Source organism: Camelina sativa, chromosome 14 (assembly GCF_030686135.1).
Source record: "Camelina sativa cultivar CO46 ecotype springtype chromosome 14, ASM3068613v1".
NCBI lineage: Eukaryota > Viridiplantae > Streptophyta > Magnoliopsida > Brassicales > Brassicaceae > Camelina > Camelina sativa.
Window position 1 is genome coordinate 5494699 of NC_141893.1, and position 27316 is coordinate 5522014.

The following is a 27316-nucleotide window of genomic DNA, read 5'->3' on the forward strand; positions in this document are numbered from 1 at the left end:
CACACACATGTTCTTTGCTCATTCGCAGACTTATGTTACATTTGTCGTTATGAAAGTTTTTGATTAAGGAAATTTTCTTTCTATATAATTTTTCTTTTTGCAAATATTTTCTTCCTATTATTAAGGCTTTGTCATACAAAATAAACAATACTTCCTTATGTATACGTTTTTTGTGGCCCATAAATACAGGTTTAAAAATATATATTGTTTTCAATTGAAAAATGAAAATAAACAAGCCACATGGTATACTTAAAAACCTAGTAGCTTCCTTCGTCTTCGTTTCTCTGCTTGCAGCCGTCTATGGCAGTTTTTATTCTTTTGGATAAAAGAATTTCTTTGTTTTCTTGGATATTTAGACTCAAAATTCTTTCATCTCATGGAATCAAAATTGAACAATCAACATACAAATATTCAATTCACTTCACAAGTGCTTCGGTCATATTGTTAGACGCTTCCATTTCATTTCTCAGACGTTTCCAGATCGGAATCTTGCGATTCTTTTGAGCTTCCAGATTAACCTTTTCCGGAATCGCGATTCCCCACGCTTCACAAAAGATTGATTATATATACCTATGGATAGATGTAAGGATTGCTGCAACATCATAAATAGGACTCCATTGGTTCTGTAAGATGTCAAGACAAATACTTCCATCTGCATAGACTGAACAAGACAGCCAGGGGAAACAATAAGATCAAGTAACATAGCCAAAGATTAAACCATTAAGCGCAAAGCATAATTACTACAAGGATTGGATCTATATAAGTTCATGTTTCTCTAGTCCTATATGTAAAAGGAATACACTCTAAAATTTTACAAATCATACCTCCATCCCAAGGTGTATCATCTGGACTGCAAAATCCATGAAGCAGATCAGAATCAAGACAAGAAGGGAAATAAAAAAAACAGTAATTAGCACAAAAGGCAAATGTTTAATACCCGAAGATAACAGCGTTCCAGAGCAAGGTGTTATTGTCTTGAGGTAACACAGCACCGGCGGCTACCTTGGTTTTCCCCGTTCTCGCATCAAGGAGCTTCACAAGCAAACTGGTGATGGATGAAGAATTCCTCACCGGGAAACATAGATCAGAACACAAATCAGAGGCAGTCAAATAGCCACACTTTTAACTCCTCTCTCAACTCTCTCGACCTTCAAACCCCAATAAAGAAAAAAAAAATACTCAGATCTGTATAAGAATTAAATCAGAAGAAAAAGATAGGTAAATACTTCGATTCAAGCTCTTGAAGAGCAATAGATTCATTAAAGCTTACTTACACGTTTAAAAGAGCCATCCACCATCGCCAATCACTAAGCAAGACACTAAGTCTAGCCAAATCCTCCGCCGCAAATAAGCCAAAGTCATCCTAGCACTCATCCTCTCTCTTAACCTCCGCCGCTGACCACAAATGTTCTCCGAATTCAAACGGGGATTAGCAGATCCACAACGCGTATTCTTAGGTGAATTGAATCGAGTAATTGAACCTCGGAAGCGAAACGATAAAGGAAAGAAGAACCAGAAACGAGGACCTAAAGAAGATGGAGGCTAGATTTTTTTTTTTCAGGATCGTGTTGTAATGAATTATATCTAGGGTTTTAAGTTTTTATATCATGTTTCTCTTAACAGAATAAACCGAATCCGGTTAGGTTAAAATGAAGAAATCGATACGCATTCGGTTAGGGTCAGCTATCGGTTTAGTTAAATTGTCAGTAAAATTAAAATAATATAATATTAATAGTTGATAGCATTACAAAGTCAACCACCAATAGTCTACAGAGAATTCTACTTAAGCAAACCCTAAATCAAATAATTTTAACCTAATCAACATTTTCTCTCTTAATTTGATTAGTTTATATGTAAATTTATTTTATTTCAATGCAGGAAGTCTATGTGGTTATTATTTGGTCAAACGGTTAACCAAATTATTTTTAAAATTAAAATTTAACCTATAATTAAGGAGTAGACTTACTTTGATATCTACCTTTTAACGTCAATTTGAAATCAACCATAAAGATATCTATTGCAGACTTCCTCGGGTTAAATCTGTCATTTCGGCTTCTGTTTTTTGTTTGGTCGTAAGGGAGTCAACTGTAATTTCAGTATCCTTAGTGGTTATATTTCTTCAAAAACGAATATAAGATCTACAAGCTCATTCAAATGCAAATAAAGATACTAAAAATGCAATTGTCCATATAACTTGGATGGAAAAAAATAAAAATTAGCGGCTATATATACGTGTATTAAAAAAAGGGATACAGAGTAAAGACAATTCATTCGTACGTATCAAAAGAGGAGGAATCAACTATGAAAAAGGAAAAACAAGCCATATTGCATCATCATCGCGAAGAAAGAGAAGAAGAATTTTAAGAAAAGGAATAAACGAGAAGCTAGTGTTTGCATCATCACTCCCAAACGATATTGTAGAGGAAATTTTCTTACGACTTCCGGTGAAAGCCCAAATCCGCCTAAAGTCTCTCTCGAAACAGTGGAGATGGACGATCGAGTCTCGCAGTTTTGAAGAGAGGCACTTGAAGATCGCCAAGCGATCACACTTGGATTACCCCAAGGTCATGGTCATCTCTGAAGAATATCCTTTGAAAGGGAGTAAAGGTAAGCTGCCTCGTCCAGACACAGACATTGGCTTTAGTACAATCTGTTTGGAATCGGCTTCTGTTCTGTCCTCCACTGTTATCACTTTCCCTCAAGGATATCTTCACTGGATATATGCTTCTGAAAGCTGTGATGGACTTTTTTGCATCCATTCCGTCAGAACACTAGCCATATATGTAGTTAATCCGGCCACACGGTGGCTCCGACAACTTCCTCCGGCTAGGTTTCAGATTTCGATGCTCAAATTGAACCCCACTCCAGAAACTTGGACTTTCGTAAAATCAGTCTGTTATATAGCTTTCGTTAAGGCCATTGATTACAAATTGGTGTGGATGTATAATTCAGATGCCTCGAGTCCAAACGAGGAACTTACCACATCCGAGGTTTTTGATTTTAGGGCAAACACTTGGCGGTACTTTACTTGCACTCCAAGATATCGGTTATTCTGTGACCAAGCGCCAACATCTGCAAACGGGTCTATTTATTGGTTCACGGAACCATACTATGGCGAAATCAAAGTAGTAGCTCTCGATATTCACACCGAAAAGTTTCGGGTGCTACCTAAGATTAACCCGGCTATTGCTAGTTCAGATCCTAACCATATCGACATGTGCACTTTGGATAACGATTTGTGCATGTCGAAAAGAGAAGGAGATACGATGATCCAACATATTTGGAGGTTGAAATCATCGGAAGACTCATGGGAGAAGATTTATACCATAGATTTGCTTTCTTGTTCTTCTTCTTTATCTGAGTTCCGCGATGGATTTAATTGGACGCAAAAGGATTTGGTTGAACCATCCACACCGGTGGCGATATGCAAAAACAAGAAGATCCTGCTCTCACATCGCTATGCCCGCAATCTAATCAAATACGATCCCCAAGCAAAATCTCTTTGTTTATTTTTCCAACGTCCTCTGTGTAGAAGATATGTTTCTTATTTTCAGAGTTTGATCACTCATGTGTAAAAACTAAAAAAGCTATGATGCATTTGGAAGCATGTAAAGAAACAAAAAAAACTGATGGAACAAAACGAGCGTTATATTCTGCCAAAATAATAACATTAACACACTATTTTTTACCATAAGTCATACTAATTTGTAATATCATACAATTTCTCAATTTGCAGAAAAGGTTTTCCTTAATCCACACAAATATCACTACTATATCTTTTATTATGATTTAATATTTTAAATAATGAAATGAAAGCTCTTTTTATTTTTATTTTAATAAGTACATATAGGTTTTCTTTTTAAATCCACATAATATAGTATATATTTATAAGTGTACAATGCATGCAGCATATAGCGATGCTTTTTAAATCCAAATAATAACACAATGTTCATTAATTATTCTTTCTATTATTTTCACTGCATAACAGTGTTCAACAAAAATTAAAAAGCTATACTTTTAAATATGAGTTTTTTTAACAAATCTATCAAGTTCAAAAATCTTTTTCATTCCATCTGCCACATTTCATAACTGTTTTTCACAAATACCACATTCACAACATTAAATAACTAAATTGATCTTGACTAACACTTTTCCCTATTTTTTTTAAACTTTAATAATAAATAAAAACCAACACTTCTTTTTTCTCTCTCTCCATCGTTTTACCCCATTTCTATTTCTTCAATTCTTCCATTGCTTATCTCTCCGTTTATCTAAAAACAACGAATCGACAAACACAACAAAACATTTTATCTCTTTTCGTTGTTTTCTAACTGTTTATCCAAAAATCCCAATAAAAAAACTTCAGTTTTCTTCTTTGGTAGCCAAGGATAACTAATGGAGGAAAGCCGATTTAATCTCTGAAAATTCTGTCCAACGTGAGAGCCACCACAATTTTTCTTTTTTTACATATGTAGTTCATCATATAGTGTAAGTATAACATTTTTCATTTTCCATTATCCCATCTTTGGCTCCTAATCGATAACATTTTCTATTTATCCTTGGTTTGTCCTCTTATGATAATCACAAAACCAGCAGTGGTGGCGTCGAGGAGATAAACCTCATCACTTCAATTTTTTTTTTTTTATGATGTCTAATTTTTTATGGACATATTTACGACTTATCCATTGATTTCATAATTGTCTACTAAGATCTTAGTTTGTTGTCCAGATTCAGTTTTTATAAACCTAAAAATTGAAAGATGTCAATAAACAACAAAACCAACTTGTCTACTAAAAAAAATATGTCTACAACCTTAACAAATTGAAACTTGTCCACAAACACCAAAACCAATTTGTCTATTATAAATCCGAAAAACAAAACCAATTTGTATATAAACAACAAAAATTAATATGTCTACAAAAAAATACCTTTTTATAAATTCACTTAAAATAACTTGTCCACAGCCCCAAAAATTAATATGTCTACCATGATCAACAAATAAAACTTGTCTACGGAATAACTTATCTACAGACTCATCTACAGCCCCAAAAATTAATAAGTTTGTCTGTTACCTATTTCTCTTTCTTCTTCAAAATATTTTACGGCTTATTTTTTGGGTCCACTGATTCTTACTTTTGTGCATATTAAATGTCAATTGTCAGTAGTAGACTGTCCCCTCATATTTATAAAAAAAGACAATTAGTTTAATTATTTTCTCATAAACAAGAGAGTATTTACGACTTTTAAATGTCTCTTATGGTACAATAAAAAGTAGTTTTCACTTATGGTAGAATAGAAAAGATTGTAAACAAATGTGGTAATTTTAACTAAAATCCCTTTAAATATACCCCATTCTCGAACAATGAGCCTTTCTTAAAATGCTTGTAACTCCACTAAAGCAGAGCAACATTTTGAGGCAATATATATATGGGAAGCTAAAGGCTGTTAGAAATAATAATAAAACCAAATCTACCTTGTTAGATCAATTCAATACATATGATATCTAAAATTTATATACAACTTACAAACTGGTAAAATATAATGTATCTAAACAAAAAAACAAAAAAAAAATCAATAAATTAATTAATACCAATTTTAAAAATATAAAAAGTTCTAAAACAGAGTAAATCAATGAGAGCATAGATGGAGAGTATAATGTTTGTTAGGGTGTTTACTCTGTTGCATCAAACACCGTTGATTTGTCGTTTACTGGTTAGAACAAAAAATGAAAGTTTAATTATGAAATCAAGTGAATTGAATAGAGAGTACTTTTGGATATGGGGTTAACATTAAAAAAAATTGTGAGAGTCTTTTCGATTTTGAAAAATAGCGTAAGAGCACCTCCATCGGTTAAAATGGTGGGCTGTTTTTAAATATAAAATTAATAAAATTTGCGTAAATATTTGTGTCTTTGAATAGTCAATATTTGTCACGGCAGAAACACTTTAGACATGATGTCTTCAACATTTATCATTAATTTATTTAAAAGAATAATAAATTTTTTAGTGATACTCCGGTTTCAGGATATGTGGCTAAATCAATTCTTTTAAATCTCTTCACATGTCTCTAAAATCGGAATACTGTGTCCACGTGACAATGACTATGTTGACTTTTCAACACTCTACACACATGTGGAATTAATGGTTGTAATTATACATATGATTGGTATAGGGGTTAAAATTTGGTTTTAAGGGCGAAGTATGGAGTGGATGAGAACTGTGGAATTGGGCAAATAACAACCCATTGAGTCACCAGAAGAAGCTTTGAATTTGACTCACTTTTTGGTTTTGAGTTACCATTTCTAATTACTCTCTATGAAAGCATATATATCCAGAAAAGATATGTGTTATCGTAATACCAAGCTAAAATCTAAGAACTGGACATGAAATATACTTATTTGTTAGAAATGGTGTCAGTTTATGAAAAACCTTCCGACATGGTAAAAAAACAGCTAATGTAGTCAAGAGAAGAAAATAAATTTGTAATGTATATAAGGAGGCCGCAAATTAAGACGACTCACAGAAAACAACATAGATAGTTAGATGTTTAGTAAAAAAAGGTCCATTAAAAACAACATTCGATCCATAAAAAAAAATCCAATAACAAACACTACCAAAAATATCCAAAATCTGACAAATCTGCCGGTAAAAACAAACTCTATGGTAGTGTTTAGGTTTTTGAAGCAACAGAGTGATAAAGCAGGAAAAAAACGTATGTTTGTGTTAGAAATGTCAGCCAAATCAACGAGTAAACCCACTCATTATCAAGCATTGAAAGATTTTAAAAGAGACTGAAGTGGCTGGTTTTGGTCTTGTGATTGAAAACATGTGTTAGACAATTTCAACTTTTTATTGCAAAAACGTCATTGTTTCTCAGTAATTCTGCTTTGCTTTTCATTTATGAGTTGATTAAGAACTGCAAATTCATAAGCAAAAACTCTGTTTCTAAAAAGAAGATGTATTCTTTTTATTTTCATTGTTACAACATGTCCAAATATGAGATGGTATGATGATAAAACAAAAGAGAATTCAGATCTCAAATTAAATATGTAACCAAGTTAAAGAGCATGAATTGGGATTGCTATGATCAGATTAGGGGATCATGACTGTTAAGTTGCATCAAAAGTTAACCTCTATAGCTTTGAACTATTGTCAAGGAGAATTCCATTCATTGCGCATATGAAGACTAGAAAGTGATGTTACCAAAATTAATTAAAATTTGTTGTTGTGTGATGTCGTGACTCTCAATAATATTGGGTTTGTACCGTGGGCGATTGAAGATGGGACTCTCGTTAAATACACATATAATGGAACCAAAAATAAAACTTGTCCAATCGGTAAAGATTACAATATATGCTGATTTCTGTGACATCCCGGTTTCAGAGACATGCATAGAGGTTAAAAAGAATTGTTTTGGCCACCTATGTCACCAAAATGCACTTATCTTTTCGGTTAAGGGTCCTGAGAGAACTCAAGAGTTAAGCGTGTTTGAGCTGAAGTAGTATTAGGATGAGTGACCTTCCGGGAAGTGACTATCAGAACTGTGCGAGTGAGGACAAAACACAGGGAAAAATCATGTGGTGATTTGTAGGGATGATAACAAGTCTTTAAAACTTTCCAGACGTAACAAACCGGTTTTCGGATATGGATGGGCTCACTGGCTTAGTGAGAGGACATGAAGTCCATTAAAACAAGATGTATTCTTTTTATTTTCATTGTTACAACATGTCCAAATATGAGATGGTATGATGATAAAACAAAAGAGAATTCAGATCTCAAATTAAATATGTAACCAAGTTAAAGAGCATGAATTGGGATTGCTATCATCAGATTAGGGGATCATGACTGTTAAGTTGCATCAAAAGTTAACCTCTACAGCTTTGAACTATTGTCAAGGAGAATTCCATCATTGCGCATATGAAGACTAGAAAGTGATGTTACCAAAATTAATTAAAATTTGTTGTTGTGTGATGTCGTGACTCTCAATAATATTGGGTTTGTACCGTGAGCGATTGAAGATGGGACTCTCGTTAAATACACATATAATGGAACCAAAAATAAAACTTGTCCAATCGGTAAAGATTACAATATATGCTGATTTCTGTGACATCCCGGTTTCAGAGACATGCATAGAAGTTAAAAAGAATTGTTTTGGCCACCTATGTCACCAAAATGCACTTATCTTTTCGGTTAAGGGTCCTGAGAGAACTCAAGAGTTAAGCGTGTTTGAGCTGAAGTAGTATTAGGATGAGTGACCTTCCGGGAAGTGACTATCAGAACTGTGCGAGTGAGGACAAAACACAGAGAAAAATCATGTGGTGATTTGTAGGGATGATAACAAGTTTTTAAAACTTTCCAGACGTAACAAACCGGTTGTCGGATATGGATGAGTTCACTGGCTTAGTGAGAGGACATGAAGTCCATTAAAAATAAGAGTGGACCCATAGACTAGGATTGGACATGGAACCGACTAAAAAGTGGAGGTCGCGACGTTACAGTTTCTTTCGTGCATGCTTCCAAGCACATCAACATGAGTGCATGAGTGGTTCTTTATTTAAATATGAGTTGCACTCTCCATTAGTCCATTATATTGTTTTTATTTGAAATCAATAACATTTGGAGATAATGATTAGTATAGTAGTAATCAGATGTGCATATAGCTCGTTTTAATTGACTCATGTCGAAAGGAGAAGGAGATATGATGATCCAACATATTTGGAGGTTGAAATCATCAGAAGACTCATGGGAAAATATTTACAGAATCAGATCTCAAAGGCATTCCTTTGATACTCCAATTTACCAAGTAATCTGATTTGGTGTATTCGAATGGATTCATAATTTATATGGCTATGGATTCATAATTTCCACTTTGCAATTAACCGAAAGCAAAGTGGAAAGGTAACTTTTTGTTCTACCACGTGAACGTTGTAGAATAATACTAAAAAGTAATTTCTAGAATAGTGTATTGATCATATTATTATTATCTCAGCATTTTTAGTACATATCTTTTTGTGGCATTGTGGTTGATTATCACCTGAAACCTGCTCTATTATGAACAACACAATAGAGTAGAGTCTCAAAGTTGTGATTGTGTTTGCGTATATATAGTGACTCCATTGAAACATCAAGCTGATTCTAGCTTACAAGATTAAAGAAAGATTCAGGTTACTCCATTTATTATTATTTTTTTTTAAATCAATCAGAGTTTATCATTCAACAATTTACAATTTGGTTTAAACAGATTGTTTCTTCTAACTTCGGTTTCTTAAACTCGTTTTCTTTTCAAAATTATTAGTCAGAGTCAATATGTTACATAAATGTAAAGATAGGCGTACAGATACGTATATAACAGTAACGACGTAATATACATTTTGGATTTCACGAGATTAAGAACAACAAATTAAAAAAGACTCAGAAGCACGAACTATGATACCACTAGGGAACCAAGAAAGATTAACACGTACATTAACTATGCAGAAACCTAACGAGCATTATTGATAAATCAACTCAAGGCATAGCAAAAAGGAAGCTACAGATTCCCACAATGACCAATCAAAAATGTATTACCTAAAGAATTGGAAAGTGATCATTCATTTGAGTTATTAAGATCGCTAATACATCTGATGTGTTGACAAAACCGAATAAGAACCGAGAGCCTAATAGAGACTAAGCTCGAACATGCTCAAGTTCCTAAATCATAATAGTAACAAGAAAGATTAACACGTACATTAACTATGTAGAAACCTAACGAGCATTATTGATAAATCAACTCAAGCCATAGCAAAAAGGAAGCTACAGATTCCCACAATGACAAATTAAAAACGTATTACTTAAAGAATCGGAAAGTGATCATTCATTTGAGTTATTAAGATCGCTAATACATCTGATGTGTTGACAAAACCGAGACCCTAAAAGAGAATAAGCTCGATCATGCTCGAGTTCCTAAATCATAATAGTAACAAGAAACGAAAGGAAGAAGTAGTAAATAGAGAGATAGAAAAGATAAGAGAAAGAACATTAGATGTCCAGTTTCTTGCGTCGCACGTTACTGGGTTTCTTCGTCTTCTCTTCGGATCTTCTTCTTTTCTTCTTATTTGGCTTGTCTCCTCCCTTCGTGCGCTTCCCATCAACATCTAACTCATGTAGTTTCCTCTGGACTTCTGATTCTGGGATACCCAACTGCTCTAAAATCTTCTTGATTTGCGTCGCTCCTCCACAAGTCACAGCCGCGGAAAGAAGCGCGTTAACTTTTGCCATATCCCATACAACCCTCTCCATCTTCACTATGAATAGAGAGTAAAAGCAGCAGAAAGATCGATAAAGATGAGTGATCAGCGAGGAGAGAAGAGAGAGGAAAACAGAGAAACGAAGACGATTAATGAAGGAACAGAGTAAAATTGTAAACGGCTTTTTCCTTTAAACAACAAAATACAATTACTAATTTGACCTTTTAACCCCACTGTTCGTGCCTTTAAAATCAAAATCAAGGAAAAAAAAAATTCAAAATGCCCCAATTTCAAGTTTTTCGAATACAATATAGTTTTTCAAGTTTTCTTTCCTTTTATATAACTTTAAATTTTGAGGTTATCAAAGTATATCCCTACTAATTTTATAATCGAATTATATAACTTATAGTTGTATATATATATATATATATATATAAAGCTTTTTAAATTATGTATTTTAACTTATAGTTATATATATAAATTATATAACTTATAGTTGTATATATATATATATAAAGCCTTTTAAATTATGTATTTTAACTTATAGTTGTATATATATATATTTTACATAAATCTTTAAATTTGGTATGCGTTGCAATCATGCTAATGATTATTAATTCTAATGAACTAACTTTATATAATAAGACAAATGTCATCTTTTCTTGATATATTTTAGATTAGAATTTATGAACTTTTCTAATTGGTAAAAACAAAGCTTTATCGGCTTTGGTTTTTATATTTTAGGTCTTTTTCTAAATTTATATTCCTATTTCCACTTATTGTCTTTGGAGATTTCAATATGTAGTTTAATCCTTTTTCTAATATAACTTGGATGAAAAAAATAGAAGAAGTTAGCGGCTATATATACGTGTATAAAAGGAGATATAGAGTAGAGACAATTCATTCGTATCAAAAGAGAAGGAATCAACTATGAAAAAGGAAAAACAAGCCATTGCATCATCATCGCAAAGAAAGAGAAGAAGAATATTAAGAAGAAACGAGAAGCTAGTGTTTGCATCATCATCTCAAAGAAAAAGTAGAAGAAGAAGAAGAAGAAGAAGAAGAAACGAGAAGGCAGTGTTTGCACCATCATCACTCCCAAACGATGTTGTAGAGGAAATTTTCTTACGACTTCCGGTGAAAGCCCTAATCCGCCTAAAGTCTCTCTCGAAACAGTGGAGATGGACGATCGAGTCTCGCAGTTTTGAAGAGAGACACTTGGAGATCGCCAAGCGTTCACACTTGGATTACCCCAAGGTCATGGTCATCTCTGAAGAATATCCTTTCAAAGGGAGTAAAGGTAAGCTGCCTCGTCCAGACACAGACATCGGCTTTAGTACAATCTGTTTGGAATCGGCTTCTGTTATGTCCTCCACTCTTATCACTTTCCCTCAAGGATTTCTTTACTGGACGTATGCTTCTGAAAGCTGTGATGGACTTTTTTGCATCCATTCCGTCAGAACACTAGCCATATATGTAGTTAATCCGGCCACACGGTGGCTCCGACAACTTCCTCCGGCTAGGTTTCAGACTTCGATGCTCAAATTGAACCCCACTCCAGAAACTTGGAGTGACGTAAAGTCAGTCTGTTATATAGCTTTCGTTAAGGCCATCGATTACAAATTGGTGTGGATGTATAATTCAGATGCTTCGAGTCCAAACGAGGAACTTACCAAATGCGAGGTTTTTGATTTTAGGGCAAACACTTGGCGGTACTTGACTTGCACTACAAGTTATCGGTTATTCTGTGACCAAGCGCCAACATCTGCAAACGGGTCTATTTATTGGTTCACGGAACCATACTATGGCGAAATCAAAGTAGTAGCTCTCGATATTCACACCGAAAAGTTTCGGGTGCTACCTAAGATTAACCCGGCTATTGCTAGTTCAGATCCTAACCATATCGACATGTGCACTTTGGATAACGATTTGTGCATGTCGAAAAGAGAAGGAGATACGATGATCCAACATATTTGGAGGTTGAAATCATCGGAAGACTCATGGGAGAAAATTTATACCATAGATTTGCTTTCTTGTTCTTCTTCTTTATCTGAGTTCCGCGATGGATTTAATTGGACGCAAAAGGATTTGGTTGAACCATCCACACCGGTGGCGATATGCAAAAACAAGAAGATCCTGCTCTCACATCGCTATGCCCGCAATCTAATCAAATACGATCCCCAAGCAAAATCTCTTTGTTTATTTTTCCAACGTCCTCTATGTAGAAGATATGTTTCTTATTTTCAGAGTTTGATCACTCATGTGTAAAATGCTTTGACGTATTTGGAAGCATGTAAAGAAACAAAGCATTAGTGGAACCAAAGGAAAAAAAAAATGGTTATATTATCCGATAGGCATGTTGTTTATTCATAACAAACGATCGCTATTTTGCCAAATTACACACTATTTTGTTACGCATAAGTCATATAAATTTATAAATATTATACAACTTCTCAAATTGCATATAAGTATTTTCGTTAATCACAAAACTCACTATCTCTCTTATTATGATATTCTGTCGTAACTCGTAGTTACATCATTATGATATAAATTTTGCTAATATAAATAAATCTAACCTTTAATTCAATAAAATGATGCTTACTCTAGATGGAAAACTGTATTGACATGCTTAATATAAAAAAAAAGGTATTAAGCATGGGAAACAGCGAGCGTTACAGTTACAGCAGTGTAAAAAATTTGCGGTTATAGGAAAGTCTGTATTTTTTTTAATAATGTGTCGATGTGAAGAAAGATGAGGATTTGGTTGAGCCATCCACACCGGCGGCTTAATATGCAAGATCGAACAAGAAGATCTTGCTCTCACATAGCTATTCCCGCAATCTGATCAAATAAAATCTCTTTGTTTATTTCTAACGTCCTCGATCGCTCCTCTGTGTAGAAGATATATTTCTTATTTTCAGAGTTTGATTTCTTATATATAAAATGCTTTGATGTAGAGAAACAAAAAGAACTGATGGAACAAAACGATCGTTATATTTTGCCAAAATAAGAACATTAACACACTATTTTTTACCATAAGTCATATTAATTTGTAATATATTGTACAATTTCTCAAATTTGCAGAAAAGTATTTTCGTTAATCCACACAAATATTCTGTCGTAACTCGTAAGTAGTTAACTATGATATAAATTTTTAAATAATGAAAACTGTCTTTATTTTTATTTTAATAAGTATGCTGTTTAAATCCAAATAATAACACAATGTTCATTGATTATTCTTTCTATTATTTTCACTGCATAACAGTGTTCAACAAAACTAAAAAAGCTATACTTTTAAAAATAAAAATGCTTGTAACTCCACTAAAGCAGAGCAACATTTTGAGGCAATATATATATATATATATATGGGAAGCTAAAGGCTGTTAGAAATAATAATAAAACCAAATCTACCTTGTTAGATCAATTCAATACATCCGATATCTAAACTTTATATGCAACTTACAAAATAGTAAAATATAATGTATCTAAAAAAAATCAATAAATTAATAGCAATTTTTAAAATATAAAAAGATCTAAAACAAAGTGAATCAATAGAGCTAGATAGAGAGTATAATGGTTGTTTGGGTGTATACTCCGTTGCATCAAACACCGTTGATTTATCGTTTACTGGTTAGACCGAAAAAGAAAGTTTAATTATGAAAGCTAGTGAATTGAAATGAATAGAGACTATTTTTGGGATATGGGGTTAACATTAACAAAATTGTTAGTCTTTTTGATTTTGGAGAATACGTAAGAAATGGCAATGCGAGAGGATGTGATGATACTCTGTGTCCACGTGACACTGACTATGTTGACTTTCAACACTCTATACACACGTGGAATTATGGTTGTAATTATACATATGATTGGTATAGGGGTTAAAATTTGGTTTTAAGGGCGAAGTATGGAGGGTTGTTCAAAAAAAAAAAAAAAAAAAAAAAAAAGAGGGCGAAGTATGGAGTTGATCAGATCAGTGGAATTGGGCAAATAACAACCCATGGGTTACCAGAAGAAGCTTTGAATTTGACTCACATTTTTTTTTTTGAGTTACCATTTCTAATTACTCTCTATGAAAGCATATATATCCAGAAATGACATGTGTTCTCGTAATATCAAGCTAAAATCTAAGGACCGGACAAGAAATGTACTTATGTGTTAGAAATGTTGTCAGCTTATTATGAAAAAGCTTCCGGCATGGTCAAAAAACAGCTAATGAAGTCAAAAGAGTAAAAAAAGTTTGTAATATATATAAGCAGGCGGCAGATAAACGAGATTGATAATATATGGAAGCAGGCCGCAGACGCAAATCCACGTACTCATAAAAAACAAAGGACATAGATGCTCCAGTTAAAACAAGATTAAAACAAAATCCAATAACAAACCCTCCGATAGTATTTAAACAACAGGGTGATAAAGCAGAAAAAAACGTATGTCTATGTTAGAAATGACGCCAGCTTATGAAAAGGCTTCCGACAAAGTAAAAAAATAGCTAATGAAGTCAAAAGGGTAAAAGTTCTTGTAATGGTAAAAAAAACAGCTAATGAATGGTAACTAATGTCAGCCAAATCAACGAGTAAACCCATTCATTATCAAGCACTGAAAGATTTTAAAAGAGTCTAAAGTGGCTGGTTTTGGGCTTGTGATTAAAAACATGTGTTAGACACTTTTGAGTACATAATTTCAACTTTTTTTTTGCAAAAACGTCATTGTTTCTCAATAATTCTGCTTAGCTTTTCATTTATGAGTTGATTTAGAACTGCAAATTCATAAGCAAAAGCTCTGTTTCTAAAAAGAAGATGTGCTTTTTTCATTTTCATTGTTACAACATGTCCAAATATGAGATGGTATGATGATAAAAACAAAAGAGAATCCAGATCTCAAATTAAATATGTAACCAACCTAATATGTAACCAAGTTAAAGAGCATGAATTGGGATCTCTATATCAGATTAGGGGATCATGACTGTTAAGTGGCATCAAAAGTTAACCTCTACAACTTTGAACTATTGTCAAGGAGAATTCCATTCATTGCGCATATAAAGACTAGAGAAACGATGTTACCAAAATCAAAATTTGTTGTGTGTGATGTCAAGGCTCACAGTAATATTTGGTTTGTACCGTGGGCGACTGAAGATGGGACTCTCGTTGAATACAAACATAATGAAACCAAAAATAAAACTTGTCCAATCGGTAAAGATTGCAATATATGCTCTGTTTCTTTCGTGCATGCTACCAAGCACATCAACACGAGTGCATGAGTGGTTCTTTATTTATATATTATTTGCAGTCTCGATTAGTCCATTATATTTTATTTGTTTGAAATCAATAACATTTAGAGAGAATGATTACTTGGGAGGAGACCATATAAAATGCTTTGGTCCTTAGCCTGAAGGGATGTATGGGCCTAGGTCCGGAACCTTTTAATAATTCAAAAGAAAAAAAAAATGATTACTATAGTAGTAATCAAATGTTTTGTGTTTCTAAATAGCCATGCCAATAAGGGCACGACGTGTTATCTGAACAAATCAAAGCAATGCTTTTAGACACGGCAACTTTAATTTATTGCGATACAGAAGGAAGCATCTGTGTGGACAAGGTTCAATGTTGTCAAAGAGTTGAACTATGAAAATAGATGTCGAGTGTTTGATCCAATTGATCAGGTCATGTAGGAACAAGGTTCAAGTCTATTAAAGGATCACTGTTTTTTAATTTATATAGCTTTGAAACATGTGTGTTGGGTACATATTTTCAACCTGTTAGCAAAATGTCTTGAGTTTGGTCTAATATATTTTTATGTCTAAATTAAAATATTTATAAGTAATGTAACCTCATCCTAGTTACATCAAGAAATGCTCTGTTTCTTACATGCTTCCAGAATACATCAAAAGATGTGAGTATGCATTTTATATATTAGAGATCAAACTTTGAATATAAGGAACATGTCTTAACATTTTGCACTGATCAGAATGATTGAAAACTGAACAGACGGATTTTGTTTGTGGATCGTATTCTACTAGATTTTTGGCGTGAAGACATGAGAACAATATCTTCTTGTTATCGCATATCATCACCGGTTTCCAATGAATATAGTTTTGGAATAGAGACTCGGAAGAAGAAGAAGAAAACAAATCTATTGTATAAACCTTCTCCCACATGTCTTCTGATGTTTTCAATCTCCAAATCTCGTTGAGTTTCGTATTGCGCACCTTTGTCATGATGCACAACCTCTTATCCAGAGTGCACATGTAAATTTCCTTAGGACTTGAAGTGGCGATAACCGGATGAATCTTAGGCAACAACCGAAATGTTTCATTATGTATATCAAGAGCTATTACTTTGATTTCGCCATTATATGGTTCTGTGAACCAATAATTCGAACCGTTTACATATTCCGGACCTTGTTGATTACATATCAGATAACTTGGGGTACAAGTCAAGTACCTCGACGAGTTTACCCTAAAATCAAAAACTTCGCACTTGGTAAGTCCCTCGTTTGGACTCGATGCATCCGAATTATACTCATCAGAATTATATAGCCACACTAATTTGTAATCAGTATCCTTCACAATTGCTAGAGTTGGGACTGCTGTCATGAAAGAGAATAGATCGGGATCATACATATCTAGATTGGGTATCAACTTGTGCATTAAAATCTGAATCCTAGCCGGAGGAAGTTGTCTAAACCACCGTGTGGCCGGATTAACTACATGTATAAACTCTGATTTCGAGGAATAGATGCAGAAAAGGCCGTCACAACTTTTAGAAACGTAGAAATGGAAGTAGATAGGATGGGATTTGGGAAGAGTAAACGATAGAAGTGGAGTCGACTCTAAGGAGATGATTGTCCTAAAACAAATCAAACGACGCGCATCTTCTGATAAGCGGTCGGACATGGCGATGACTTTTGAGTGTTCCATGTGGGATCGTTGGGCAACCTTCAAGTGTCTCTCTGCAAAACCGCGAGACTGGATCGTCGATCTCCATTGTTTTGAGAGAGACTTGAGTCGAATTATTGATTTCACAGGAAGTTTCAACAAGATTTCCTCTATGACGTCGTCCATTAGTGATGTTGTTGATAATGCAATTGCTGCCATCGTTGCCTTCTTATAATTCTTCTTTTGATATGAACGAATGTGTGTTATATAGTTAACAAGGAAAGCCATAATTTTAAAAATATATATATAAAAATTAGGCTTTAAATTTGGTTAATTTCAATGTTTTAATGTTATTTCAAAATTTGACATCAAAGATAATGATTTTAAGTTCAAAAAGGACACAAAGTTATATGAATTATGAAATACAAAACTAGACCAGATTTTCTAGTATTAATTACCAGCTTTGGCAGAAAATCTTAGATACCACTTAATGAAAAAGTTAGAAAATATCAGTTAGATAAGCTATAATAATCTAATCAGATCACTATATGTCACGTATATAAAACCTATTATTATCTTCTTCTTGTTCTTTTTTCAGCATCTGTAATGATTAATTAATTATTCTATTTTTATATATCTTTAATATTAATAATCAAATATTAAGGTATTAAATGTTACAATAATCAAGTTGTAGTACGATTCTATATATGTATTTTTCATTATGTTTTACAAAAAGGAACTAAAAATATTATTTGTTTCTAAAACTACTGGAATAAAACTTTTTTTAATGTAAAGACACATACATGTCTACGTACGTTTAATCTCTGTTCAGCTTAGGTACGCGGAGTAAACGAAAAGAATAGTGAAAAATCATAATTCATGAGCAAGGCTCTTCTTAATGTGTTTCCAAGATCTAGAAATATCTGATGGAGGATAATACATTCATGCATGATAATGTTGATGATCCAACAAAAGAGACTCAAATATGTAACCAATTCCATTCTAATTAAATTCAAAATAAATCACAAATCTAGTCAGTAAAGCATAAAATGAGTACTTTCTTTCATGCTTCAAAACGCAAAAAAAGAAGTAGATAGTATTTTGGTTTAAATATGAGAGATCAAACTTGGAGAATAAGGAACCGATCTTAAAATACACAAAAAATGTTTGAAAAATGAGCAGAGACGTTCTGTTTGGGGATTTACCAAATTGCGGGTATATGGATGTGAGAGCAGGATCTTCTTGTTCTTGTATATCGCCACAGGTATGGATGGCTTAACCAAATCCTTTTGGGTCCAATTAAAACCATCGGTTGAACTAAATCCGTCGAGAAAATCGAAATGAGAATAATAAGAAGAAAGCAAATTTATGGTATAAATCTTCTCCCATACGTCTTCCAATGATTTCAACTTCCAAATCTCTTGGATTCTCTTATTCCCTTCTGTTTCATACATGCACAACCTATTATCCAAAGTGCAGATGTCAATATAGCTAGGATCTGAACTAGTAATAAGGCTAGGCTTAGGCAGCAACCGGAATATTTCGGTACGAATATCTAGAGCTATCACTTTGATTTCGGTATTATATGGTTCTGTAAACCAATAAAGTGACCCGTTCACAGATACTGGCTTTTGGTCATGATATATCCGATAACTTGGTGTGCAAGTCAAATATCTCCAAGTATTTGCCTTAAAATCAAAAACCTCGCACTTGGTAACTCTCTCGTCCGGACTCGAAGCATCAGAGTTATACATGTCGGAATTATACAACCACACTAATTTGTAATCATTGACCTTCACGAATGCTAGATGAGAGATTGATTGCACTTGCACGTCTCCAAAAGTATCTAGAGTGGGGTTTAGCTTGTCCATTGAAATCTGAAACCTAGCCGGAGGAAGTTGTCGGAACCAACGTGTTGCCGGATTAACGACATATATCTCTTGTGTGATTGGGGAATGAACGCAGAAAAGTCCATCACAGCTTTCAGAAGCGTATATCGCATCATGGAATCGGAATGCGTGAGGGAAGTTGAAAAGATTAGAGGGTAAGAACCTAACCGCTTCCAAAGAGATGCTCCTAAAACTAATATTCTTTAAGTCTGGATTAGAAGTAATTATCATGACTTTTGCATGATCTACGTGTGATCGCTGAGCGATCTTCAAGTGCATATGTGAGAAAAAGTGAGACTCGATCGTTGATCTCCATTGCTTCGAGAGGGATTTAAGTCTCATTAGGGATTTTACCGGAAGCTTTAAGAAGATTTCCTCAACGACATTGTCTGGTAGTGACGATGGTGATGCAATACAATATTCACTAGCTTCTTGTTTCTTCTCTTTCTTTGTGATGATGATGATACAATCGCTTGCGTTTCTTTTCCCATGACCACAATTTGATACGAAGTGAATGGTTCCGGGCTATATGCTTCTCTTTTTATACACACTTAGACGCAAGTTCTAATCTATAAAGGATTACCCAATTAGGAAAAAGGAAATGTTCATTAATCCCACAATTTTTTAAAATCAAAACAATAATTAAAAAGAAAAAGGAAATTAAAGAAGAAAAGCTACGTACTTCAATTTCGACTAGGAGAGTATACATATTCGATTTTTTATTTATATTATTTTTAATAATGTTTATTTTGATTTCTAAAACAAATTATTTTTATAAAATTTGGATAAACTGAGACTAATTTCACTATTTCAGCAAAAATACAATAAAATAAACCTTGGATATATACCAATTCCTATTAGTTATTCTCACTAGCTAGCCACACACACACAGAACTATACCAATTCGGTTTTCAACTGGCTTCTTCACAAAACACGTCTCAAGATAAGTTTTATAGAATCAATCATGGAATAGTTCTCTTAAGTGGAGAATATAAACTCAATGAGATAAACAGTAATAAGTCAAATACGGAATCAGATCCTTTAGTGTGACTTGCTTGGAAATTGTGTGTGTGGTTCTTCTGCTTTTTTTTAGCACAAAAATGTTAACACAAAAAAATAACATATATAATATTTATATTATTAATATCGGAATTGATTAAATAGAGAGAGATAGGTGATGGTTACAACTTACAACAAAACAATGAATGCTCTCGTTGGTCCAACTCCTCTTTCTTCTCCGCAAAAATAGCAAGAAATTAAACAAACAAAAACGTTTTTTTTTTTTTTTTTTGTGAGCTTGAGATTATCTCTCTCTCTCTTTCTCGTGGATTCGTTAATTCTTGAAACGAAGAAGAAGAAGATGGATTCTTCATGAAAGCTATGATCATCATGTTTCTTCTTAGTAACCACAATTTACAAGAAGAACAGGGTTTTTCAAGAACGTAGCAGACGCATTTCTTTCTCTCTGTTTCTTTCTCAATCCCTTCGTGTCCCTCAGAGATTCATCAATGTCGGTTCTTTCTTCTCGAACCGGACGAGATCGTCAACGTTACGACGACAACAACTTCCGTCTCGTTTCTGGGTACCAAACCAACCGAACCCCAAACATAATAACAAAAAGATCAGTTTTTATTTTTACTATATAATTTGTAAATCTTGAAAATATTCAAGAAACCCTTAGATCACAAAAATCAAAATTATTGTTTGATTATCTAATTCTTCTTCTTACACATTTGTGAACAGATGCATTCCGTATAGGCTGATTAAAGCTGACGAAATTGAACAAGACTCAACTAGTGTTGTTGACTTTGTAAACAAGCTTGAAGTTCTTATGGTTTCATCTCCTAACCGTCATGATCTTGTCTTCCCAAAGGTTCCTTTTCATCTATTTAGTATCTCTCTCTTTACTACTGTCATTTTGCAATTGCCCATATTTGTGTGTATTATTATTATCAGGGAGGATGGGAAGATGATGAGACTGTTCTTGAAGCTGCTTCTCGTGAAGCCATGGAAGAAGCAGGAGTTAAAGGAATACTTCGAGTAAGTTTTCCCCAACTTTCTAAAACAAGACATTGAGAAAGCTACGTTACAGTTGTTTTTTCATTAGATGTAAGCTTTTTGTGTTATATATATATAGGAAGATCCTTTAGGAGTTTGGGAATTTAGAAGCAAAAGTAGCACGGTGGAGGATGAATGTTTAGGTGGTTGCAAAGGATATATGTTTGCATTAGAGGTTATCGAAGAACTCGAGGATTGGCCAGAGCGAGAGAATCGCCAGAGGAAATGGGTACAAAGCTCTATACTCAAATCTCAAATGTACATGTAGTTACTTATTCATGTAAGGAAGTTGAATGTTTTAATGACCTATATGATCTCTTAACTTTGAGATTACTCGAAAATATGCAGTTGAATGTTAAAGAAGCGTTGGAGCTGTGTCGGTATGAGTGGATGCAGAGAGCACTTGAAGAGTTTCTAAGAGTTATGGGAGAAGAAGGAAGATTGAGAACAGAGGAAGACACAGTGCAAGATTCTTCAAAGTTAGACGAGTGTCAAATAGATCCTTGCTACTGTTTTGTAGTTAATTAGTTTCTTTAGCTATTTGGATTCATTGAATTGCTTCTTCTACTACTAATGTAAACAAAATTGAAACATGAGAGAGGCAAAATTGATTTCAGACGCATCTGATATATTTTAAACCTGTCTTGAACTTTGATATCTTTGTCTGTTTTAAGTGATCAAGATAGAAATTGTCTTTATATGAAACTTGGACACCAAATGCAAGAAGACAAAAAGAACACAGAATAGAAATTAACTAATCTCACACAGATCAATGCTTAAGGATTGACTTCAAATCAAATGAATCACCCTTTAATTCCAAATCCCTAAGCTTATATCACATGTTCTCCCATTGAAAGTTTTAGTTAGGCTTCTTGACATTTGTACAGTTTTTTGTCTGAGACTAAAATGGCAATGTCCTTGTCACCACTTGGCTTGGCTCCATACATTATAAAGGCTTGCCTGTTTTCTTTGCTTGGATGTAATGTAATGTAATGACACAAGATGACTAAACCATATAGCTAAAGTGTGGAAAATATAAAGCAAAAGGACAAAAATGGAGAAAATATGAGACACTTTCTTGTTTCTACATGACACGGTTTACGAAGGACAAGACAGACTTTGGAGTTAAAATTTTTAACTCCCAACTAATTCCTTTTAATTTAATGCCCAAAACCAAAAAGGCATCAACCAAGTTCACACACTCTTTTGCTCTTCTTTCTCCGTTTATAGTTTATATAGAGCAGCCTAAAGGACCCTTAAAGAGACTTAGATAGAGAGAAGCATTGATCTCTGAATATTGTGAACATGTTGAAATCAAGAAACAAGAGCAAAAGCAAACAAGAGAAGAAGTCACAAGAAGGGAAGTACCTTGGAGTGAGGAGACGTCCATGGGGAAGGTATGCAGCTGAAATCAGAAACCCTACTACAAAAGAAAGACATTGGCTTGGAACATTTGATACAGCCGAAGAAGCTGCTTTAGCATATGATGTTGCTGCTCGATCCATCAGTGGCTCTTTAGCTAAAACCAACTTCTTCTACACTGAAAACAGCTCTTCACAAACACAACCACAGCAGTTGTCACAGTCATCATCAGACAAAGGTTCTGTTAATCCCACCATTGTGTCTTTGGAACCTGATATGAGTTTGGAATCTTCTAATCTCAGTTTTCTTCAAGATCAGCCACCAGAAAACCACCGTTTTTGTGCTGCTCCTATCACTTCTTGTTTGCAAGAACAACAGTTTTTGGCTAATCTCACTAACAGTTTCCCACATTGTTATGATGATGATCATGTTGGTCAAAGCAAAGAGGTTTCCTTACCTTCTTTTCCCAGTGATATGTCAAGCAGTTTGTTTGGTTACCAGGACAACACCGGTGAACAGGGCGATGCAGAACAGATGAAGATTGGTTCGGTTCTCAGCAATGATTCACATTGCTTTAAGTATGACTACACCGCAACTTATGTTCAGAGTTTTCTCAAAGATGTCAATGAAGATCCTCATCAGATGTTTGGAACCTCTTCTCCTTCTTTTATCTGATTCGAATCGGCTATACCACCGTTCAACCTTTTGCACTGTTGACTCTTTTGCTTGTCTTGTGAGCTGTATAAGCAGTTTCAATACCACAATCCTCCTGTTATGTAACATAACAAGTATTGTATCTTTCTTTATTGTCAAATGCATTCCCAGACCAGAGTTATGAATTAAGCAGAGGATGTAACAAGTTTGAATCAAGTTTATTACTATAAATTCTCAGCTGCGTCTCTGAAAGCAGCATTGACTTCTTCAGCAAAAGTCTTCTTGGAGACCTGCACGACTAAGTCAACCACTGAGACATTTGGAGTTGGCACACGCAATGCGATTCCGTTGAGCTTTCCTTTGAGGTTAGGGAGCACAAGAGCCACGGCTTTGGCTGCTCCTGTTGATGTTGGAACAATGTTCAAAGCTGCTGCTCTTGCTCTCCTTAGATCACGGTGGCTCGCATCTAACAACCTTTGGTCACCAGTGTATGAGTGAGTAGTAGTCATTGTACCCTTTATGATCCCTACCAAGTTTAACACAACACAAAATTGCTCAGCATTTTACAAGACTGCAACATAACAGTTCAACCTTTTACAAGATGCTTACCGAACTTCTGGTCAAGAACCTTGACGAATGGAGCGAGACAGTTTGTAGTACAAGACGCATTGCTGATGATTGTATCTTCATGGCTGTAAAGTTCAGCATTGACATCAACGACATAAGTTGGGATATCACCTTTTCCAGGTGCAGTAATTAGAACCTTCTTGGCTCCAGCCTGAATGTGCTTTCCAGCACCTTCTCTGTCAACAAACACTCCGGTTCCTTCGATGACCAAGTCAATGCCTAGTTCCCTAACAATCATCACCAAATTTTCGATTTAACATTCAATATAGATCTAGCCGTGTTGATGAATTTAAAAGATATGGGAATTGGTTTTATTAACTTACCCCCAGGGGAGATTAGATGGGTTACGATCAGATACAATCTGAATGATCTTTTCATCAACAGAGAGAGCAGCATCTCCAGAAGGTTTGACATCAGCGTCAAAGATTCCAAGAGTTGAGTCGTATTTGAGGAGATGCGATGCTTGTTTGACACCACCAGTGTCGTTAATGACAACAACATCAAGAGGAGAGTCCTTACGACCATGCCAACACCTCAAGAAGTTCCTACCAATCCTACCGAAACCATTGATGGCTACCTTTATCTTGGCCTCGGTCACCCCTTTCCTGTATCCACCATTGCTTCCCATCTACAATACATAAACAAAACAAGACGTACATGATTCACAAAACCACAAAGAAAGACGCAGTCATGGCTGATCATTGCTTGCAGGCTTCTTCAAAGATAGACAGATCTACAATGGTGAAGGCTTTAAACACAAGAAACAGCTCTCGAGTTTACAAGGTATTGCACCATCAGGTATATTACAGAGAAGAGAAGCAGTAGAGAGGAATGGAGAAAGAAAGGAACTCACTGCAGAAGTCTGGAAACTGACGAAAGAAACAAACTCATCGGAAGAAGATTTCTTGGCAAAGGGAAGAGCAGAGGAGTTTCGAAGTCCTGAAAACTCAGAGAAACCCTGAAATGCAAAACATGAGAGTATTAGACGATGATTAAACTTGTCAAGGGCAGAATGCAGATAATGAGGAAGGGAAATGAAATAAAACCTGAAGGGATGTTTGGACACAGAGAAAGTAGCCGAAGCCATAGCTACCGTAGAGAAGCTGCGTATAATGTAGGCATGTAGCAGAAGAGTCAGAAAGTAATGTTGAAGCAGTGAGTGGTAGGTAATATAGAAAAATATAATTGCTGAGTTGGAGGCAAAGAAGATGAGATTCTGGATAGCTTTGTCATACACTTGTATGGTTGTGGTTCGTTCACACGTCTTTGCCTCTCACTTGGGCTTCACAAGTGGATGGGCTTCTCCATCATGTGGTCACATTTGCACAGCATTTGATCAGTGACTCGACATTCCTTCTTAGGACCATTGAAAAGTCAAACGAGATTCTCTGACATCTCTTTGCTGCAGATGAAAATCACAGACACGTTAAGAACGAGTGAATATAAAAATAAAATAAAAAAATTCTTTATATAGTCTGAAGCCTTTTACAAGATTATATACCTTCTTCGTAATCTCAAAGAAAGGTGTGTCACCATTTATATAGTAATACCAGAAACGGATCATTATAACATAATACATAAACTCGGTTTAAGTCACTGCTAATGGATACTCCGAATTATCAGGAGAAAGAAACCAGCCTTGCATCCCTCTCTCCCAAATTTAAGCATTGCGTCGACCGATCACCACTGGATCATATAGTTGAAATGTATAGACTTGACGATCACAACACTGGAACTGAGGTTAATGTTTTTATACTTAACAAAGTACCAAATCTTTAGAAGAACAAACCTTAGTTGAACTTAAGTACTGACGGGTTGTCAACTAAGACCATCTTTGCACAGCTGAGCCATATCATCCAAAATTCTGTTGAGGATTTACCTTCATGAATTTGCCTGAAAGGCTTAGACTTAACAAGTTCTTAAAGGACTGAGAAAAAATACGAGCCTACTTGCAGGTCTATTTTGCGACTTGTTCCCCATTGCGCATTGACTTTATAGAAAGCTAGTCGAAGAGGTGCAATAGGAACTGAGATGTGTCATTAACTCTAGCTGTCCATTACTCTAATCAAATACAAAACTATACCTAGTTAACCTGAATACACACTTCTCAGGGATCAGGCTGTAAAGATTGTGCTAAGAAAGAAAAAGCGATGAAGCAAAGTTCAAGATCAAAGAATCATTCTTACTTATCAATCATACATCAACAAGAGTCCGTTCAAGCTTTGCAATTTGAGGATACCAGCAAGATCAAGCAGATTCATTAATACCATTGATAACAGTCTTTACATCTTGAGGATAGTAAGAAGGGTAACCAGACCCTTATATGATAGAAAATGGGTAACCTAATCTGATAAGAGATGAGAAATTCTTTTAAAAGATCAAACCCTGAGAATTTGCAGCTTGGTGGAGAAAGCAATTGCGACCCAATCAGGTTGAGAAGACGATCACTGCAGCTGCTCAATCTCAGCACCAGCTGTGTAAGCAAGAATAGGGTCAAGACCACCTTCAACAACATGCTGTCCCATGGATGAAATATCCCAAATCAAAGCTTGAAAAATCATCTCCTGCGGTACAAATGTGACAAGAGCTATGAGGCGTCCAAGCAATGGCATTGACACTAGATTGATGTCGTTGAAGCTCCACCACAGGAAGAGCCGGGAAACGAATGTCCAACACCACAACCTTAGCACTGTCCATAATAATAGTAGCCATGTACCTAGGATCCTGCTTGTTCCAACCAAGACGCACCAAAGGAGTATCTGGCTCAGAGCTCTCATAGATAATAGTCGAATGTTCCTTATCACGAAGATCAAACACCCTAACAGAGCCATCAGCTGAGACAGAGGCAAAAACACCAACACCACCCCAAGCAATATCAGACACTTCTTTATCATGTGCAATAAGCTGAGTGTCAACAGCTTCACGCTCAATGTCCCAAATAGTGCAAGTCGTATCAGTACTAGAAGTCCCAATTCGACGCGGCTCAGCCTCGTTCCAGTCAAAGGAAGTAAGAGGACCACAAAACTCACTGTTCTTGTTGCTATTGAGACAAGATTTGAGCTCAACGCGAGAATGATCATCAGCGATTCGCCAAAGACGAAGGAAGTCACTAGAAGTAGCGAGAAGATCAGGTCTTTGACATTCCTTGTCAGGGATGAAGATGGTCTTGGTCGGTGGGTAAGGATGCTCGAAGGAGAGATTAAGATCGGAACGGATCTCGCCATTGGATTCATCGAGCTGCACAATCTCGACTCGGTTCGGGTACTGCTCGAGCAAGCTGGTGATAGCGAGACGATACTTCTTGTCGCGACGAACGCTCCAATTCATTGCGTAGATGTGCCATGGCGCTTCGTATGTGTAGATCTCTGAACGTTTTTGCTGCTCATCGGAACCATCTTGAATCGGATCGCTGCTCTTTCCCATCGTCAAAATCGAGATTCCGACCAGAAACCCTAGAAATCTCCTCCGCTACTTCCGCCTCTATCACTAACACTGATAGAGACAAAAAATGGATAATTCCAATTTTTTTTATTTAATTCATATATTTTGTTAAAAAAACGACACCGTTTTAGGAAGCAGAGTAAATATATAGGAATTATCTCTTTTCTTCACGATCAAGGTTTAGGA

The 27316-nt window shown here is 35.1% G+C and overlaps 3 protein-coding genes, 1 long non-coding RNA gene and 5 pseudogenes across 8 annotated transcripts; 4 read left to right on the forward strand and 5 right to left on the reverse strand.

The window, feature by feature from the left end:
* Positions 1-88: 88 nt before the first annotated feature.
* On the reverse strand, positions 89-1576 carry LOC104739942 (uncharacterized). The gene is made up of 4 exons (XR_760115.3): positions 1275-1576; positions 938-1148; positions 825-850; positions 89-661 (listed from the first exon to the last, which is right to left on the reverse strand). It is a non-coding gene; the product is annotated as an uncharacterized LOC104739942 (long non-coding RNA).
* Positions 1577-1649: 73 nt separating this feature from the next.
* LOC104743278 (putative F-box protein At1g12855 pseudogene) lies at positions 1650-3575 on the forward strand (annotated as a pseudogene).
* Positions 3576-11113: 7538 nt separating this feature from the next.
* LOC104739944 (putative F-box protein At1g12855 pseudogene) lies at positions 11114-12493 on the forward strand (annotated as a pseudogene).
* A 3414-nt stretch (positions 12494-15907) lies between these two features.
* Positions 15908-17369, reverse strand: LOC104743279 (putative F-box protein At1g12855 pseudogene; annotated as a pseudogene). The gene has a single exon (XR_015580952.1). The product of XR_015580952.1 is annotated as a putative F-box protein At1g12855 pseudogene (transcript).
* A 716-nt stretch (positions 17370-18085) lies between these two features.
* LOC104743280 (putative F-box/kelch-repeat protein At1g12870 pseudogene) lies at positions 18086-19479 on the reverse strand (annotated as a pseudogene).
* A 657-nt stretch (positions 19480-20136) lies between these two features.
* On the forward strand, positions 20137-21701 carry LOC104739947 (nudix hydrolase 12, mitochondrial-like). Its single transcript, XM_010460427.3, has 5 exons — positions 20137-20570; positions 20732-20861; positions 20945-21028; positions 21126-21275; positions 21395-21701. Exons 1-5 carry the CDS (start codon positions 20497-20499, stop codon positions 21572-21574), a joined length of 618 nt encoding a protein of 205 aa, XP_010458729.1. The 5' UTR covers positions 20137-20496; the 3' UTR covers positions 21575-21701.
* Positions 20230-27192, reverse strand: LOC104739945 (glyceraldehyde-3-phosphate dehydrogenase GAPA2, chloroplastic-like). Of its 4 annotated transcripts, none has more exons than XR_015580589.1 (7): positions 24736-25091; positions 24543-24647; positions 24013-24317; positions 23672-23916; positions 23288-23588; positions 22415-23177; positions 20230-20566 (listed from the first exon to the last, which is right to left on the reverse strand). XR_015580589.1 is itself a non-coding variant. In XM_087485705.1 (7 exons), exons 5-7 carry the CDS (start codon positions 24315-24317, stop codon positions 23287-23289), a joined length of 852 nt encoding a protein of 283 aa, XP_087341831.1. In that variant the 5' UTR covers positions 24543-24647; positions 24736-25091; positions 25191-25375; positions 25479-27192; the 3' UTR covers positions 23181-23286. The 4 variants fall into 4 exon arrangements, 2 of the variants coding, with proteins under 2 accessions (XP_010458726.2, XP_087341831.1); XR_015580590.1 differs by lacking the exon at positions 20230-20566 and having other exon boundaries at positions 21714-22763; positions 22866-23177; XM_087485705.1 differs by lacking the exons at positions 20230-20566; positions 22415-23177 and adding exons at positions 25191-25375; positions 25479-27192 and having other exon boundaries at positions 23181-23588.
* On the forward strand, positions 22352-23222 carry LOC104739946 (ethylene-responsive transcription factor ERF088). The gene has a single exon (XM_010460426.3). The coding sequence runs from the start codon at positions 22352-22354 to the stop codon at positions 23081-23083; it is 732 nt and encodes a 243-aa protein (XP_010458728.1). The 3' UTR covers positions 23084-23222.
* LOC147927867 (WD repeat-containing protein LWD1 pseudogene) lies at positions 25926-27112 on the reverse strand (annotated as a pseudogene).
* Positions 27193-27316: the final 124 nt, after the last annotated feature.